This window comes from Neolamprologus brichardi, chromosome 10, assembly GCF_056152115.1.
Source record: "Neolamprologus brichardi isolate AB-2024 chromosome 10, ASM5615211v1, whole genome shotgun sequence".
NCBI lineage: Eukaryota > Metazoa > Chordata > Actinopteri > Cichliformes > Cichlidae > Neolamprologus > Neolamprologus brichardi.
In genome coordinates this window covers 8,248,904-8,268,254 of record NC_142113.1, presented here as the reverse complement: position 1 = coordinate 8,268,254, position 19,351 = coordinate 8,248,904, and the positions used below count along the sequence as shown (strand labels likewise).

Genomic DNA, 19,351 nt, shown 5'->3' with positions numbered 1-19,351 from the left:
TAGTGCCAGACATGAACAGTTAGGGCATCACTGGGCTTCATTTTTGGGATTTTGAAGACCAATACCATTTTTTTTCTGTCACACATAAAGCATAAACGGGTTTAACATTTGTTAGGTGTAGTTACTGCACTTATGATTCTTTACTAAGATAATATGATAATGTTGCAAAAATTGGCACAACAAGTTACCCATTTATGCTCTGCCTGACTCTGCAGGTTGTTGTGCTTGTGCCATTCCAAACAAGATGTTGCCAGCAGTGTAGTTGCAGACTGCCCTCAGGCCATTTATCCATCCACTTTCTTCCACTTATCCAGAGCCGGGTTGTGGGGGCAGCAGCCTAAGCAGAAAAGCCTAATCCTCCCTCTGCCCAGCCACTGCCTCCTGCTTATCCAGGGAACACTGAAGTGCTTCTGGTCCTGGGTCTATGCGCCCCCAGACACCTCACCCAGGAGACGCCCAAGAGGCATCATTCTTGTCAGATATCTGAACCACCTGAACTGGGTCCATTAAATGTGGAGGAGTAGGGCCTCTACTCTGAGCCCCTCTTGAATGACTGAACTCACTCAATCTCTCAGAGAGAGGCCAGCTACCTTTCAGAGAAAGCTCATTTCTGTCGTTTGCATCTTAGGTATCGTTCTTACGGTCACTACTCAAAAGTGGTGACCAAATTCACATAGTGGTCCAACTGTGTAACATCAACACTCATACCATGGCTTCTCCCTTCTCTTCCTTACTTTTTACATTTGCATTTATCGGTGGTTATAAATGCAGATGCAGCTGACTGATGATTTTAAACTAGAGTGCACCACTAGGAAATCTGACCTTCAGTGGTAGATTTTCTAATGCACATGTCACAGATATCAAAGCTGACGACATAACTTACATTGGTTGTGTGTGGGAGCCTTCTCTGGTAATAACGCCTTCTTTGTCCATCAGCATTTGTCTGAATGTGCTTACTTTCTGTCGGATTTCTTCTTCTGTGTACCTGAGGATAAGAAAACACAACAGTTAACAGACACATGTTCATCAGTAATCCACAGCTTTACTAGCGGGTTCAGCAGTCAGCGAACAAGGATGAATCTGAATTCTTCTCAGTGTTAACTAGAGTCTATGTGAAGGCCTGTGAACACTGACACGGCCGCCTTTAATAACAGCACCGATTGCAGCAGAGGAACTGGCAAAACTAACTGTTATCTTTCATAACTGCCAGAAGCTCGCGTAGGAGGCGTGTCGTGCCCCGCTATCACACAGAGTCAGAAAAAATGGCAAAGGCTGTCTTCTGACCGCATCCTGACCAAAAATTACACTCAGCCAAATGATGCACATTCTGATGATTCACTGTCAACCTCTCTGGTCCCAGGCGAGCCGGTACTGCATGTTTTATTCTGCAAGTGAGCACCGTGACTCGCAACTGAGCTGAGAGTAACTGCAAGCAGCTTGTGGAGCTCTCTATCAGCTGACACAGACAGAATAATGAGGATCTCTGCAGAGGCACAGAAAAATCAATTACTGTCTCGGTCATATTGTAGATTTGTATTCATATTTTTTAATCTAACATATTTGGCTTTTTTTTTTTTTTTAGATGGCTGTGGCTGTTAGTAGGGGCAAAAGAAGAGGAGCAAAATGATCAGTGCTGTAATGACGCCCTAATTTCATTGTGAATGTAACAATACGAAATGCACAGAGTAAATCAGAAAGGCAAAACTGTTTATGCATACAGCTTTAGGCTACATCCTCCCAGTCTGTAAATTTCACAAGCAGCAGCCACAGTAGCACTACAGGCTGCCTCCTTTAGGAGCAGTGACAGCTCTAAGGTGAAGACAGTAATAATTCAACTAGCCTGTCTGAACAAGTCCCGTTTTAATCTACAGATACTCATAGTTCAGCCGTGCAAGAACATGTGCTTGACAGGACATGGCTTCTTAATTTCACTGCGCGCCGAAACCCATCTCCCGGTAAATTCACACCAACTTCTAAACCATCTCCAAGTTCAGCTTGGGCTGTGGTAATGAGCTGTAATGAGTTATAGAGCCAGAGAGAAGGCTGGAGGTGGGAGGGAAAAGGGAGAGAATTAATAAAGCTGTGAAATGGTGGCCAAGAGCCAAACATCACAGAGGAAGACTGACTGGGACCCACTGGTATTAATAAGCAACTATAATGTTTATGTCACATTGAACAATGAAAGAGATCCAGCACTGTGCTCACACAGAAATCCAGCGAGATTTACCACACAGCTAAAAACACAGATACCTGTCTTGACCGTAAAACTGCATTCATTGTGTCTTTGAATCTAAACCTACTGGTGTGTGGTGTTTTCATATTTGGTGATCGGCCTATTAGTGCTAAGTAACAGACTAATAAAATACTCCTGAAAACTAAAGGACAACCTTCCTGCAGATGGTCTGTACCACACTGCAAGCCATATTATTTGTAAGATAAAATGCTCCAAAAGGCACCAGCAGCACAAAGATAATAGATTCAAAGATTCAAGATTCAAAGTGTTTATTGTAATGTGTACAGAAGAAATAGCATTTCTCTGTGCAATGAAATTCTTCCTTTGCTGTCCATACACAAATGCCAAGTTGGGTAGGGTTGAAGCAACAAGATAAATAAGGATAAAATAAGACAAGACATTAAGATAAAAAAAAAAGATTTAAAAAAAAAAAAAGCATAAAAATAATGAAAGATAAATAAATAATTACAAAAATAAGTAAGTAAAGACAAGTGAGGTATGTGCAAATTGCAAATGTGGTAGGTCAGCTGTTCAAGAGTCTGATAGCAGTGGGGAAGAAGGAGTTGTTGAGCCGGGACGTTCTGGATTTCACACTTCTAAACCTTCATCTTGAGGGCAGAAGTGTGAACAGTCCGTGTTGAGGGTATGTGGGGTCTTTGAGGATGGAGGCAGCTCAATAGAAATCAATAGATTAATTGATTTCAATTAGAATAAGTGAAGCCTACCAGTAATCAGTTTCAACCTCCTGTGATGGCACAGGAAATCAAAGCAGCCACGTCCCTAAACAGCCTTAGGAAGTCACTGTGGAGTGGAAATATGGACATTACTTTTACTTTATTGTATGAAAGGATGAGAGAGAGATGGTAGCACAGAAACTACGCCCAGTACAGAAACAATAGCATTATGCTGGCATCAGAGTTTTGGCTCTTTGCAATCATCTGCACAGGTGATCATATAGCTGTAGATGCCAAAACGAGCCTGAACTTCAACAGGTAACAGAAGCAGTGATGAGCAGTCAGGCTTGAAACCTTCATATATGTATCCTCATTAGGAAACTAAGACGACAATGTGCCTCAGGCCATTCCTAAGGTTTTTTCTCCAGTGAGTAATTAAGTAACGTAGTGCATTAGTTTTAAGAAAAGTAACGGGTAATGTGTAATACAATATTTATTTTAGTAATGATGCCAAATCGAAAAGAGCCAGCTGAGGTGGTTCGGGCATCTGACAAGGATGCCTCCTGGGCGAGGTGTTCTGGGCATGTCCCACTGGGAGGAGGCCCCGGGGCAGACCCAGGACACGCTGGAGAGATTATATCTCTCGGCTGTCCTGGGAACGGCTTGGTGTTCCCCCGGATAGGCTAGAGGAGGTGGGTAGGGAGAGGGAGGTCTGGGCTTCTCTGCTTAGGCTGCTGCCCCCGCGACCCGGCCCCGGATGAAGCGGAAAAAGATGGATCGATGGATGGATGGATGATGCCAACATTGTTGGCCTACCTATCTTTTAGGGGTGCAACGATACTCATATCGATATTGAACCGTTTGATACAGTGCTTTCGGTTCGGTACACATATATATCGAACAATACAAAATTTTTGATTTATTTTATCAACTTTTCTTCTGAAGATGCTGTCTGTGTTGAGCGCTCAGTGGATCTGCGCTCGACAGTGCAGCCTAGGCGGAGTAGGCAGATTCACTGAGCGCAGGGCAAGCTAGCAAGACAGAAGGTTGCAACATGGCAAATTGAACCTCCCCCACCCTCATTCAGATGTGGCGTTTGGAACTATTTTGGTTTTCATGTGAAGTATGACCCTGAAGGTAAGCTGTCATGGACAAAATCTTGATACCAAGATTGTAAGGACAGAGTTTGTAATTGCAGAGAAATAATCAATTAAATTTGGGCATTACATTTTCGAGCAGGAAGCTCAGAAACCCCCATATTAAGAGGTTAATATGCTGCTGAGAATATACCCCAGAAGAAGTGTATAGTATAGCTTTTATTTTGGAAAGAGCCATTTCTCTGTAATAAACTCTCTTTTCCAAAGATGAGTGATTCCTCAATCAGATATGAATTTTTTTTACTTTGTTTCAGCAACATTAAATTTAAAAACTGTACTTTTGAGTTAAAATATATATTTATAATTTTAATAAATGACAAATTAAAAAAGCATGAACATTTTTTTTGTATCGAAAAAATATCGAACCGAACCGAACCGTGAATTTTGTGTATCGTTGCACCCCTACTATCTTTGTATGCAACATATTGATATTTTATCATTCTTCTCATGTTTGTGTGCAAGAAAGCAAATAAGCGCATTTCAAAAACATAATACCACCCCTTATGCAGGAGTTTACAAAAATCATAATTTGCACCAATGAAAGCTGTTAGATCAGTCTAACAGCTTTCAGTCTAAAAATAAAATTTCAAAGGAGCTTTCGTAAAGTTTCAGCATGCCAATATATCAGAAATTTTTGTAAGTTTGAACACTGATATTGGCTGATACAATAAAGGGACGGTACAAACTGTGGTATGACTTACGACTTTCTGCAGTTGCATGCATTCATTAATCCACACAGAAATCACAGAATAAAATAGGTAATATTTCTTCTTTCTTTTTTTTTTGAAGCTGAATGCAATCCAGTGGTATTTGTCACTGTATATAGACTGTTAATGTATAACTGAAGACATAAGATAACAAAGCACAATATATAAATAAAACAGGGTAAAAAAAACACCTAAAAGGTGTGAGCCGAAGTAAAATGGTAAAGATAGCGCTTTAAGTTTAAAAGTATTAACATTCTCTGCTGTCCTCAGGTCTTCCATTAGAATTTTTTTTTTTTTTTTTTACAGATATGGACCTCAGTAACAGAAATAGGTTCATCTTTGCCTCAAATGCATCTTGTGGCAGAACCATTTTCCCAAGCTGGATTGTAAAAGGATTCAGTGGCTCATTTCAGCGTGGAAACAGCATTAATCAGATGAGTGTTTGCGTTCTCAGATTAAATATAGCTGCCAACACCATGTATTCTGAGCCACTTGCTATCAGTGCCCTGATGGTGCGGAGAATGAGATTAGGAAAAGTGCGATGGAGAGCTGAAATAGCTGGAAGATGGCCCAGCAGAGAAGAAGCCAGCCGGTGTGACAGCGCCATCAGGTCCTGCTGTACGGCAATCTGTCAACCCAGCAGCTGTCAACTCAGCACAATGGAGGCCACAAACATACAGTTTATATTCATGGCTTTCCATTCATGGCTCCGGATCCATCACCATACATTAGCCACTACGTGACAACTCTACAGCAGTCCCAGTGTTCTCCCAGCTGTCTGCTGCAGATTGAAGAAGAGTGTATAAGCGTGGTGGGGAGAGTGAATGTGTGCTGGCCCAAAAAGAGGCCACAGCCAAAGTAAGCCATTCTCCTTCATATTGTGCTGATCATATTGGTGATGATGCTACTGATGCTACTCAGGTACCTTAGCTCAAGCAATAAAATAATAGTTTGAACTCATCGAGCTGAAGTGCTTAATGACATACATTACTGTGCAAAAGTCTTGACCCACCTTATATTTCTTTATATTTTGCTACCAAGGAGCAGGTCTTTTTTTGAAATTGCATTTGAGCCCATAAACAGGAAACAGAAAAAAGTATGAGGATTTGACTGGATAACTTCTCACAACTGTACATACTATGTAATTCCATTTATGTTTGCATGTTTCAATAAATTGTTTAACCTATTTCCAATTTTTCTAGTAAAATATAAAGAAATGAAAAACCTGCAGACCCTCTGCTTCCCTCTCTGCCCCTCCCCCACCTTCTCTTTCCTCCTGCTGAATTGCTCTATTCTGAAGCTCAGTGCAGCTTCACAGTATGAAGCACAGCAAAGGCAATGTTTGATCAGTCTAGCTTACGAACCAAAGTCTGAGAGTGTGTACACAGCAGTGGTGATGCTTTAACAAAGAGCCTGAGATTTTAGAAGTAGGGGCTTGCAGAATCTCAGACAGCACCTGAATCACACAGCACCCGAATCCCTCCTGGAAACTAGTGAGTGGTGGGCGCTTAAAGAAAGAAGTTAAAAACTCCTTTTTAAATTACCAGACTTCTGTGCTGCATTTCAAGAGACAGACAAAAATCTATTGTGAGCTCAGATCAATCAGTGTAAACGGCTACTTACTACTAGAGTTCCAGAGAGCAGCCATTTGGCTTTTCTACCTTTAAAACCCGCCTACCAGCCAAATGTCTGGTAGGCTTTTAGCTAATATCCTGAACTGAACTGAACTGAACTGTGAACTGCTGCTTTTGTTATGTAAATAAGGTGGGGCCATGCTGAGCCACTTGGAGTGGTTAGTTTCCTGGGCCACAAGGAAACTTGTGTTTCAGTTTGCCATCTTAGCGAGCAATCAACACACATGGGTGTATTTCCTTTGTTGCTGAAATTTATTGATAAAAACAGTACAAAAAAACAAAAAACAAAAAACAACCATTTGTACACATATTTACTAGGGGTGCAAAAAATGTTCATGCTTTTTTTAATTTGTCATTTATTAAAATTATAAATATATATTTTAACTCAAAAGTACAGTTTTTAAATTTAATGTTGCTGAAACAACAAAGTAATAAAAAAAAATCATATCTGATTGAGGAATCACTCATCTTTGGAAAAGAGAGTTTATTACAGAGAAATGGCTCTTTCCAAAATAAAAGCTATACTATACACTTCTTCTGGGGTATATTCTCAGCAGCATATTAACCTCTTAAGCCCCAAGGGGGTTTCTGAGCTTCCTGCTCGAAAATGTAATGCCCAAATTTAATTGATTATTTCTCTGCAATTACAAACTCTGTCCTTACAATCTTGGTATCAAAATAAAGCTAACACTTGGGATGTTTCATCAGAGGTGTAAATATTGAATCAGATATTACTGTGTCAAAGTTACTGAGACTGGAACACAGAAAAAGTAAGTAGATTTTATCCTCACCTAATTTTTTTTTTAATTTTTAGCATATAACCTTTTGAAAAATATGCCTCAGATCACATTTGGTTCCAGAAATCCAGTAACCAACATATAAACATCATCTATGCAAAGATTTATGTTTCTAAAGTGAAACAGTGAAAAATTACAGCGCTGTCAATACATGAATATCCAGACGTTGTACAAAAATGTCCAATTTTGGCACACAAATGGACACCATGCCAGTTGATTTTTTTTAGGTATTAAAGAGCAGAAATTAATAAATTTTATTAACAGGCCTAAACATGCTTTTTTTAAAAATATATTTTTGAAGAATTAACCACACATTTACATGGCAACGGCCCTTTTCTGCAGCGCATATAGAGCGTTTGATTGGCCTCTGGCCCTTTAAACTCCGAGGGGCTGTAACTTTGGTTTCTTTTGGTCAATTTGCGTGATTGACACCTTTTTTTAATGTTTGAGCCAATAGATTCACAGTGACGATGCCATGTTCACGTCACTTCAACCAATCAGACGCTGTGATGCCAAAACCCACGTGGGCCCAAATTTACTGCATGTGGCGTCTGTTCAGTCACGTGTCTGTAGGTGGGTCTAAAATGGAGGTTGTTGACGGAAAACTGCTCTGATGCGGCTAGGTAGGCATGGCAACTACTGTTAATCACGTGGCTACCGGCTACCGGCGAAAATAACAGAGGAAATCAGGACGGTAAGCCAATTTCTGTCTTAGCGTATTTGCGCCGCTGTGTGTTTTTTGTGGTCTTCTTTTGTGGCTATTCAGTGAATTTTAGTCTGATCATGGTGAAACTTGGTGTGTGGAGTCAGTGATAGCTCTGGAAGCTAACCAGCCCATCTTTAGCCGGTTACACGAAGTCTGAAGAATTTCTGGTTCGGTTTTGTTTGTTTAGCGGACTTCTGCGCATTTACGTAACTGCTCGTTTAATCACGCTTGTTTTCGGTGTGTTTGGTGGTTGTAGAAATGGTTTATATGACGTGATTTCCTCCTTTTTGCCCTGTACTGGGGCGTGGGGCTTAAGTGGTTAAACATATCAGGTCCCCATAAGGAGAATCATGTGCTAACGGCTGTCTAAATGACTCGGGTAAAGTTTGTAGCATGTGTGCTTGTTGTTTTTGTCTGCTTCCACTTGTCTTTGCACTAGGATGATGTCGGAGTAAATGTGCAGTCATATTCGTTGTGTTCCCACTAGTGCTGTCAGCGTTAATCTGAAATGACGTTAACGCCACAACACGGCAAATCTCTGTTAACGAGCTACCGCAGATCACCCTGTGCGTGGGGCTGGACGGCCAACACGTTAACGAGCTAACCTGCTAACACACTAGTTCCCACCAATGTAATTGAGCATTGCGTGGCACATCCAACATACTGTTTTACTTTTGTCGACTACTCCCCTAGGCTGCACTGTCGAGCGCAGATCCACTGAGCGCTCAACACAGACAGCATCGTCAGAAGAAAAGTTGATAAAATAAATTAAAAATTTTGTATTGTTCGATACATATGCGTACTGAACCGAAAGCACTGTATCGAACGGTTCAATATCGATACGAGTATCGTTGCACCCCTAATATTTACAAATAATAATAAAAAGTGAGTGAGTACATTTCAACATTTTCAGCAATCACTCACTATCCTGGCAATGCCATGGTATCTGTAGTCTGCATTTACCACATGTGTATCTGTAGCAGTGAACACATCGCACAGTGGCATGATTGTTTTTGCATTTGTGTTTGACCTGACATATGGCTCTTTTTCCAGGGCTAGGTGTGGAGGGTTGTGTCCAAAGCAACTGTTCTTTTCTTGCCTTCTTCCCAGCCATATGAGAGTTAGCCAACTCTCTTGCAAATGTACTTCCCTTGCCAAGATATGGGAAGACATTGCAAATGTACTTGGATTTTAGGTCGCTAGCCACCCAAAACTTGATCCCAAACTTGTCAGGTTTACTTGCAATATACTGCAGGGTTAGGGTTATACTGTGGGTTTCCCAGGTTTGCTGACCAGCAGTCATGTAGTGATGGAACCCTAGTAAACCCCCGCAAGATGACAATTGCATCCACCTCAACACAAAAGGAAGTTCACAGCTTTTAGCAGCTCCCCACCCCCACACACAAACAAAGAGGCAGTTGGCAGTTAGAAATCAGCAATCATTCACACACCCCCACTTCTCAGGTAACAACCTAATTTACATATGAATTGATGCTAAAAGACTAGCCAATTTAGCTTCCACTTGGCTGACTTGGGTTAGAAAAGCCTGGGACTTCCAGTGTAGATGTTTGTCAAAAGCCTTTAGATCAGTGGTTCTTAACCTTGTTGGTGGTACCGAACCCCACCAGTTTCATATGCGCATTCACTGAACCCCTCTTTAGTGAAAAATAAAATATGATTTTTTTCAAATTCAAGACATAGATATGTTTTTTATTGGTGCACAAAATGAGCCGTGCATGTCATGGTGGAGGCTCTGCCGAACCCCTGAGACAGACTCACCGAACCCCTAGGGTTCGATCGAACCCAGGTTAAGAACCACTGCTTTAGATTAAGCAGACTGAAACAACACATTCCTTCTCTCTACACACAATTAGCCCTTCTTGCAGCTGTAAAGGTGTAGCTGATTTCTTCCTCGCACACCATCTGTTCTGACACAGTGCTAAGCAACGGCTGGTCACTCCCAGCCAGGCTGAGCAACACTGAATTCAAATGACTGTTTAACTGAGCATGTCGCTTGTGTATTTTCATCTCTCTGCATATATGAATATGAGGTGAGACTGTCCAGGAGCCAGTTAGCCAAGTTGATGCAAACGAAGGCCATTTAGTGAAGGCCCACTGCCTATGGCAGACCTTCCCAAAGTGTGGGACCCGCCCCCCCTGCAGAGCCATTGCGGGGGGGGGGGCGTGGTATGAAAAGGAAAAAACAAAACAAAAAAAAACGGTTTTTGACAGGGCTCCCACACAAACGCAAAGCAGGAGATGAAGCATCGCTGAATATGTTTCCAAACCAACTTCATTCTAAGCCAAAGACTAGAAAATATGGTGAAGCATATCTTCCCTTTGACTTCACCTGCACATGTGTCAGGTAGGTCTCCCCTGCATAATTGGTTTTCCCTTCGTCGGGAGCACACACTGGGCTCTTCCAATCACGGACAAACAGTATCCCACATTCTTGATTTTTAGTTCACAAACACTTGTTATAATAACTAACTACTCCTGACATTTTGGAGATGTTAGCTCTTTATACTGTAAAGTTAAAGCGGGATAAAAATAATATCAGGCTGATCCTGCCACGATTTGTTCCGCCGGTTCAAATCACGTACAAACAGTACCCCACAGTTGTTTATGTTTTTAAACCCATTTTGCACAGAGAGGCATTTTTTGAAAAATGTATTGATAGCAATGTTGAATATTATTACACAGGAAAAAAACAACTACACGTAACATAATTACAACGTGATGCCTCTGCCTTTCTAAATGGAGGGACATTATCTGCGTGTGTGTATGTAAGCGTGTAAAACCTGAAGATAGAGACAAAATACTGTCACTGTTAATCTGAATATTTGCCATTCTGCAATTCTTCTCATGTAAACAATAACGTGGCGCACAGCGTGACGTGAAAAAAGGCACATATCTTTGACGTTGCCTGACAAACTCTGTATTCCTTGTCCACACGTACACGTAAAAAAGGAGTTTTAAAAAATCTCAGTTTTCTGTGATTCGAAACGCCGTTAACATGTGGACGAAAGGTCCAAACCATAGAAACAGCTGCGTTTTCAAAAATACCCGTGTAGGTGTGGACATAGCGTAAGAGTTAGTAGTTTATCTTCTTACTACCTGTAATTTATTGCAGATTAATTGTATTTACTTAATTGTTTACTAAATGTTTGAGGTGTGAAATAAACCGCAGTGGAGCAAAATATGGGTGCGTGTGGTTAAAGGATGTGTTTGGGCGTGCATGTGTGCGCGCACGCGGGGGGGGGGGGGGGGGGGGGCGCAAACATTTTTCTTGTAAAACAAAGGGGGCCTGGCAAAAAAAGTTTTGGGAACCACTGGCCTATGGCATGCAAACTTCCAGTGATTTGGGCGGAAAAAGACAGGGGACATCGTAGGGCTGCTCAATTAATCGCATTTTAATCACGATTACGATCTGGGCTTTCAACGATCATTAAAAATGACTGAGCCGATTATTAGCCCCTCCCCCGTGCTTTACTCTCGCGCTGCTCCGTGTGGCAAATCGAGCGCACCTCTCTGCATTTCGAACACGTGTCACAACAATTAAGAGGACCCGAGGGAAGCTCGGAAAGCTAAGCAGAAGTTATTTGGAGAGGAGAGTGACTGCTGTTGGTTGAAAAGAGAGGTAAAAAAAACTTCAGTGGTGTGGAAACATTATGGGTTCGCGGAGTCAGACGTAGATCAAGTAGATATAGTGTGTAAACTTTGCTACAGTGTCGTAGCTGCACCACAGAGCAACACTGCAAAGTTCACTAAACATAGATGTTTACATTTTTCATTTATTTTTTATATTGCAAACATTTGCACTGTTATCAGTATTTGCACACTATTTTATATTATTTTTTGACAATCTTTAAAGTCATTATTCAATACATTGTTATCGTTAAATAAATATCGTCAAATAATCGAGATCTCAATTTCAGTGAAGATAATCGTGATTATCATTTTTACCATAATCGAGCAGCCCTAGGACATCGATCAGAGCAAGGGGCCTGTCCGCCACCCAGCAATAAAAAAATCACCACGATTAAAGAACTTGATTAGAGTGATTAGACAGCTCTGAGCACTTACAGATTTCACTCATTAACTCACGTTCCTGGAAAATGAATAGCTCTGGCCCCTAGACTGTCCTTATGCTGATAGTCATTGATTTGATGAGGAGTGCCTTTGCGTGAAGTGCCCGTGTTCTCATTCCTGACTGCTGGCAATGTCTCTGACTTTGATATCTGAAGAGCTTTTCTCTATAAGTCGTCCCCAGGTGCTGCTATATGCATATGAAACTTTGCAGCCATCAATTCTGATGCAAAGGTACAGAAAAAAAAGGCGATGCCAGTGAAGTTAGTAAGATTGAATGGCTCTGGGAACATGGGAAGCCAAACCTGAACACCCCCACATTTCTATTTCAGGGGTAGAATTAAAATGACCTACGGAGTGCCACAGTGAAATAGTTTAACTCTCAAGTGGAGAGAGGCTTTTAAATTGATGCTCTCTGCAGCTATAAATTTTCTGTTAGATAACAGATTTAACATAAACCAGAGAGAATGGGCAGCAAAGAACAAGTACACCTTTTTCCCACTTTATAAAGCTGCCCTCTTCACCTCCTCCACAATGTAAGCAGCTCAATGGCTGGAGCAGCACAATCCACCATTTCTGATTGCTCATCTTCTCTAAGACTTTCTACAACAACAGGTTTTGAAGTTGTTTTGTCTAGCACAGACCTTCTTTATTGCCTTGAGAGCCCCTCTTGTTACAATTTATAAAATGGGCCATTCATCCTGAGATGTTTTCCTATCCAGTGTTTTTTTTTTTTTTTTTGGTCTTCCAGGACACACACTTATCGTCTTGTGTCTTATGACGCAGGCTTTGGCTTGCAGGAAAAGCTCCATCAGAGCAGAGAGAGAGAATTATTTGCTCTGGCCTCAAAGGCTCTGAGAGAAGCTCTCTTAATAAGATCCGGGCTGCTCACATCTCTTGCAATTAAAAAAGTGTCACTGTAGATGTTACATCACAATGGAAGCAGCCAAAACGCTCCAAGTTCGCTCTGAGCTAATATAAAGCTTCCTCTTCTTACTGTTCTGCTTTGGGTCACTTATATGCCTGTATCAACATATAATACTCAAATTTCGCTGTGTTGTTCCTTATTTTGTTTATGTTGGACCAGACCTCTCTACTTGACTTTAAAACAGATATTCATTTTTCAATACACAAGCGCAACTATTATTGCTTCTGCTTGGCGAAGCAGTAAGACATATTTCTTGTCTCCTTTTTAAAAGGCTCGTAGTGCTGTGCACCGGCATCTTGGTGCATCCACAAGCCTAGCACTCACTTTCTTATCTTGGTGTCTCTCAACCTTCATATGTACTGACACATATATGGAGCTTGGAGCTCCTGTGTGGGTTTTTTGGGTGGGTGTGTGTGGGGTGGGGGGGTGGGGGGGGTGGGGGGGGGGGGACCATGTAGTCTGAGTGAAGCCTGTGAAGAGAGCTCATTAAAGGCTCAGACACCACAGGAGTTCAAACCATGCATGATTATTATGCCTCGGTTAGCATGGAAAAACACCCCTGAAATAGAGTCTGGACCCTTGCATACAGAGCAGCCACTGTGATCAAAATCATTCAGCCAGGCGTATTATTATGTGGCACCTAGAGCTGATTAGAAGTAGACACTACGCATTAGTTTGACATATTCAGTACATCAATATTCTTTGATGGGAGACGGATGGGATGCTGATAGAGCTTAAGTTATGTTCTATCGCCTACAGGAGCTACTCTAACAGACCGTGCCTCTTGTGCTCTTCCAGACATATGTCACATATATGATATATGTAACCTCTAGCCCATCTCATATACATGAAAAGGCGATGCACCATGCAGTGATGGAGCACTCAATGTACCAATAAATGCGAGACGCTGACAAGCCTTGGATAGCTAAATGAATGCACTCGCTGAGCCTGTCTAATTGGCTCCCGGGGTGAGGCCATCACTCACGACAGACCATTTATCCTGGGTTTATCTTCGGAGAGGAGCTAGGGGGCTGTGTGGAAAGGGAGAAGGGGAGTGTCTTGCCATGTGCTGGCAAAGCTAGGGAAATGGGATGGGGGGCGCTGCCATCCAACCTTCCCCTGAGCCTAATCCTTCACCCCGTCCTCAGTCAAAACCAGGATTCGAGGGTGACGTGGCTTAAATCCACTACAAATGAAAACAGACTCCAGCCACCATCTTAATTGTGTCTAATGCCTGGCATTGCTCTGCCTCTCTATCCCTGTGTTTCATCCCCCGCTCTATCCCTTAATCCTGCACACACGCTCTCTCATTTAAAGAGGCACATTAGAAATTGGAGAGGCACGGGTAGCTGTGCTGAGCCAAGCTGCCAAATGGGATTCTCCTTTGATTATAGCTTAACAAGATGAGTTGAGTCCATCCAGGGCTTGCTTTAACACTCAGCTGAGTGGTCGCCATCCTTCATGTGCGACCGTGTGCCAGCCGAGGCCGTGCAGTCAGATGAGCACAGTGGAGTCAGTGCGAATGTCTTGTCTCCTTGCGTGCTGTCATCATTTGCCAAGCTGCTGCATGCCACTACACCACTCCTGTAGACATCGTGGCTCTTTTCTCAAACTGGGACCTATTACATCTTCTCCAGGCCAGGAGATGAGTAGACCTTGACAGATGGCAAGTGTGTAACCCCCTCTGTCTATCCTCAGTAGCTGTCCTTCAGCTTCATCAATCTGCTGTGGCTCTACTATTACCCTACAGACTTAATGAGACCTCGCAGGCTGACAAGAGCAGTCACGCTCAGGGAACGAGGGACGAGCACAAAAATGAGTGGCAGTACAATCCAGCTTCACCTTAAAAAAAAAACACCGAGTGCATTGATTTAATTCATGTAAATACTTAGCCAGATAAAAGATTCCTCACTCTAGCATTCAAAAGTTCCTGCCACCTCTCATATCAACACTAAGCCCCCCCAAAAAACAAAAAAAAAATCCCTCTCTAATTAGATTGCCTTTGATTCAATTGGATCACTCTCCCCTAATACATCATGGATTAGTCAGCTTTCTGTAAATGACAAATGTGATGTGAGTAAAATGTCACGAGGTATCAGTGGGAAAGTGAGTTTTCTCTGCACTGACACAGGATCACAGAACTCATCATTAATTATGGTCTCGCCTGGAGTTTGGCTGCGAGCTGTAGTTATTCAAGCAGCAGTGTGCATGTGTGTACAGTATGTGTGTGTGTGTGAGAGCAAACACGCCAGGGAGAAGCACTGAGATTGTGGATAAGGGCTGACTGCCATCTCTACAGTTTCCATGGTTCTTCCTAACTTTTGCTGAATGCTAATGAAATGGACTCGGCTGGGCTGTCCTGCGTTCTGAGCTGACTATCCCTATGGCTGTAACACATTTAGCTGAGTAAAATTCAAGTCAGTGGCAACATTGGGAAGCAGAAATGGGTGGGTGATTGAATTGCTACATCTCTATATGCATGCATGATTACCTTCCCTAACTAACTCCCACTGTTGGCTTGGGAACAGTGTACAATCCCCTGACACCCATGACAAGCCCCTTCAACACCTCACTGTGTCTCCACAGGCACCCAACCAGAAAGCAGGAGACCTTAAAGCAAATACATGATTCTTCGCTGGGTGCTGATTGTTAGTGCTGCCAATTATGTTAACTGGGGCACCCGGCCAATCAGGAAGCACCCAGGTCCTGCACCCTGAACCCTTCTTATGCCAAGAAACAGTTATTTTTAGCTCTATCTTTAGAGGTTTCAGAGCAACCTCCTACAAGAAGGACTGCAGTTTAATTCATTTTCTCACAATAATGCCTGTTTTAAAAATGAGAATAAAAGAATAATATGATTCAATTGTGTCATGACAGAGCACTGTGACTGATAACATTTCCAAAGCATGCTGATAAAAGTATAAAAACACATTGTTATGTACCATTTCCTCACAAAAACACAGCTCCTTAAGTTTACTCCACTCTTCCAGAGAGAATAGTTTTTTTTTCATCCTCCCAATATTATGATGAAAATGACTTCTGGCAGGTTACGGTGTCTGAATGTAATGTTCTGGTGCAGCTTGTGAACTCAGCACCCCTACAGGTACATACCTGTCAATGTCAGGCTCTGTGCTACACAAGCCTTTATGGCTTGCACTCCAACCAGCATCCCAATAACTGCATTGTGAAAAACAGATAAACAACTACCGTTTCTCTGAAAAAGGTAATGTCAGTTGACATCAAAACCCAAGAGCAACTCTTTTTTTCCATCCGACTTGCCTACGCAAGCATTTCAGATTGGACTCTAGTTTGAATACACATGCATCACATGTGGGCTTCCTTACAAAGCCAAACACAACCTTTCGCTCAGCTGAATCAAGAGCCGAGATGCTCTATGAGGCTAGCAGTTCCACTTCTATTTGTGCGTTTAGCTCACAAAATTGTCTCCCATGATTTAGAAGACATAGCTCATATTGCCAACCTGCTGCCAGCATATTGAGTCAAATTACAGGACTTGGAAAAAAAATAGCGGCCAAGAACAAGAGCAGCAAAGTACTGTTGCAGAAATAATAAAGAAATGCTTCAACACGAAGGGAGATAATTTAAAAAAAGAAAACTTGGCTCAATATATGACTAGGTGCTAGATTGTTCGATTCAAGGGGTAAGGCTTCAGCCACACAGGCCTAGAGACCTCTTGGCAATCTCTGCTCTAGGTCTTAAAAATTAATTTGTTTTCAATTTCAGCCATTAGTAAGAAAATTGTCCAAGAAAAACATGTATTGAACTGAAAATAAAATATCAACTACATTGTAGTATTCTCCCATCTAATAGCTCTATGATATTTTTTGGCCCCAGTCACAAAGACCTAGCAACCAGGTGGTGAGTGCATAGCAACCGTAACTAGGGAAAAATTATATTTATATTGCTTGGCAAGTGACTGCTGCCTTTCACAAATTAGTTTGCTCATAAGGAGATTGCCACAGTTGCCTGCAGTTTGCATTAAAGATGGCAACGTTCCGACAAACACTAACTGGCCAATGAGCACTAAGCTAACTGACCAATGAGCAGTAGTAAAACTTGAAAAAAGTGCAATGCAAGCTGGAAGTGGAAACAATTTTCCCTCAAAGTCAAAGTTGTGCATTACCACTGAAACCATAACTCTTCTGCAGGTAATATTTTAGTTTGACTTCAACAGATGGCTTCCTTGGGGAATTTTCTTACTAACGACTGAACCTTATAACAAATAAGCCCGGTGCAAATCAATAGACCAAACTATTAAACTTCTCTTTGATTAGGTTTAGATTGAGTTATTTCTTTATTAATGCAACTTTGTAAATGCTTAAGGCACTGTAAGCCTAGCAAATCAGCTCCCCGTCTAGTTTAATAAATCTAGTTGCCTCGACAACTCTGGTTTTATTCATACTACACATGTGACTAACTATGAATGCAAGCACATTCTTACCCGTAACCTTATTTAGTTAACCTTATTTTTATCTTCTGTTTTGTAATCTGTGTAATCTGTGCTGACTAAAAATTACTTTAGTGTTTACCATGGCAACCTAAACTTACTCAGCTCTTCAAATAACTTAAAAAAGGTCTCCAAACAAATTAAATTATAAATAAAGGACTATAATAATATAACACTCAGGACTATCATTGTACCCTATATAATCATTCCCTCAGGGTCAAAAATCAAGTTATTTTCGACCAACTTAGTACTGTTATCTTATCTATTGTCTTTTTACTATTTGTTCTTTACTTACCCTTGCTCCTCCATCATCTCTTGGAGCTCCATACATTTGAGCTCCACCCTCCTCTTCCTCTCATGGTCCAGAATCTCTCTGTGGGGCTTCTTCACCAGGACAGGCTCTGCTTTGGGCTCCTCCTCCTCCTCCTTAACTGGCTGCCCCTCTTCAGTTTTAGCTTGCAGCACTGTAGTTGCAGTTGGCCCTCCAGATCCTACAGCTGTTCCCGCTCCTACTCCGGGGACAACTGGCTGGGGCAAACCGTTTGCACCATCTTTCGGAGATGGCACCCTTGTTGCATCATACATGATTACTGAATCTGTCGAGACAGAGATGAAAAGACCAAAGGTTAACGGAGAGAGGGGATGAGAGGAGCTGTCACTTGTGGGTCTCACTCACATTAATCATTTAATGTCAGATCTTTCCCTTGTTTTGGGAGGTTCTCACTCAGTGGGAGTAATCTTTATACATTTAGTAAAAAAAATCCCCATCAAAGACCATTTTGTACCCATCTATAAATGTTGTCAGTACATCACACTATCTGAACCAGCAGTAAGCCACAAACATTCTGAAACTGAAAGGTGAGCGCTTCATTTGATGTTAATATCTTTGGACAGGCTGCAGCATTTCTGCCTGAACTGAGCAGTACGCTTGCACACGCTCGCACCAATATACTGCACCCACGCACGTACACACACAATTTGGATCTTGGGTACATGTGGACATGCACAGCCAGAGAGAGAACTGGAAGTAACTTCAGCTCTGTGAGTCAACAACTAAGTAGTGCCTAAAGGCAGGTTAGGAGACAGAGTGCTTCCTCTTCTACACTCTCGTATCTAGTGGAGCAAACTAAAGCTGTAAACTGTAAAGGTCATATAAAAAACATATGACGTGACAGGGAAAAAACAATGGGAGCAATAAGCAGCTTAAAGACAGAAATGAGTGACAAAGGTTAGTGTGAGAAGAAACTGAATGCCCTGTTTGATTTTGACTTCCTTAATCTTTTCTCTTTCTGCCTCATTTACTCATGAAATGGTGAGAATGTCATTTTGTTAATAAAAAAGCATCTGGTGGAAGTGTTGTGTGGACTGGACTCTGATTATGACAGACTGTTCTTTTAAGGCCAGTGCTGAGCGCACAGGAAGAGTGGAAGGGCTTATAGCGTGCCCGCGAGCCTAAGCTCCTCTCCCTCTACAACTAATGACTTCATTTTTCAGTGCGGAGGCACAGAAGGCCAGCTGAGGCACTTCATCACTGCCACACATTGAGGACTCAAGACAGGTTGATACTGAAGCTGGATGGACAGATTCTCAGAGCTACAGTCACAAGCCATTCCCTTTTCTTTTATCTAATCACAGGGAGTGTGCGAACAAGCTAATGCTGTGCCGTCTCGCGCTTTTGTGCATTTGAGCTGCTCCTGGTAGTCTTTGACTGGTTAATAGGAATGTGCTTGTGTTCTGGAGTGCCGTGTGCTGGTAAACAAGCTGTGGATGTGTGCGTAGCAACACGGCTCTCGGGTGACAGAACAGGTGGCAGGACAGCAGGAGGCATCATCTCTGAATCTATTATACAGTAAATCAGCGCTTGATATTCCATGACAGTAATCTCTCATCTGCACACGCTCGCCTGCAGACGATGGTAAGGAGAAAAGCTCTCATCTTTAAAAAGGGTGTTTAAAATG

The 19,351-nt window shown here is 42.0% G+C and overlaps 1 protein-coding gene across 3 annotated transcripts in view; it reads right to left on the bottom strand.

The window, feature by feature from the left end:
* srrm3 (serine/arginine repetitive matrix 3) overlaps positions 1 to 19,351 on the bottom strand; it is a 111,851-nt gene that overhangs the window by 42,166 nt on the left and 50,334 nt on the right. For all 3 annotated transcript variants that reach the window (XM_006799582.3, XM_035911446.2, XM_006799583.3), the window contains 2 exons: positions 17,689 to 17,989; positions 884 to 985 (listed from right to left, as the gene is read on the bottom strand). In XM_006799582.3, the coding sequence (XP_006799645.2) occupies positions 884 to 985; positions 17,689 to 17,978 (392 nt within the window). In that variant the 5' untranslated portion in view covers positions 17,979 to 17,989. The remainder of the gene's footprint in view (positions 1 to 883; positions 986 to 17,688; positions 17,990 to 19,351) is intronic.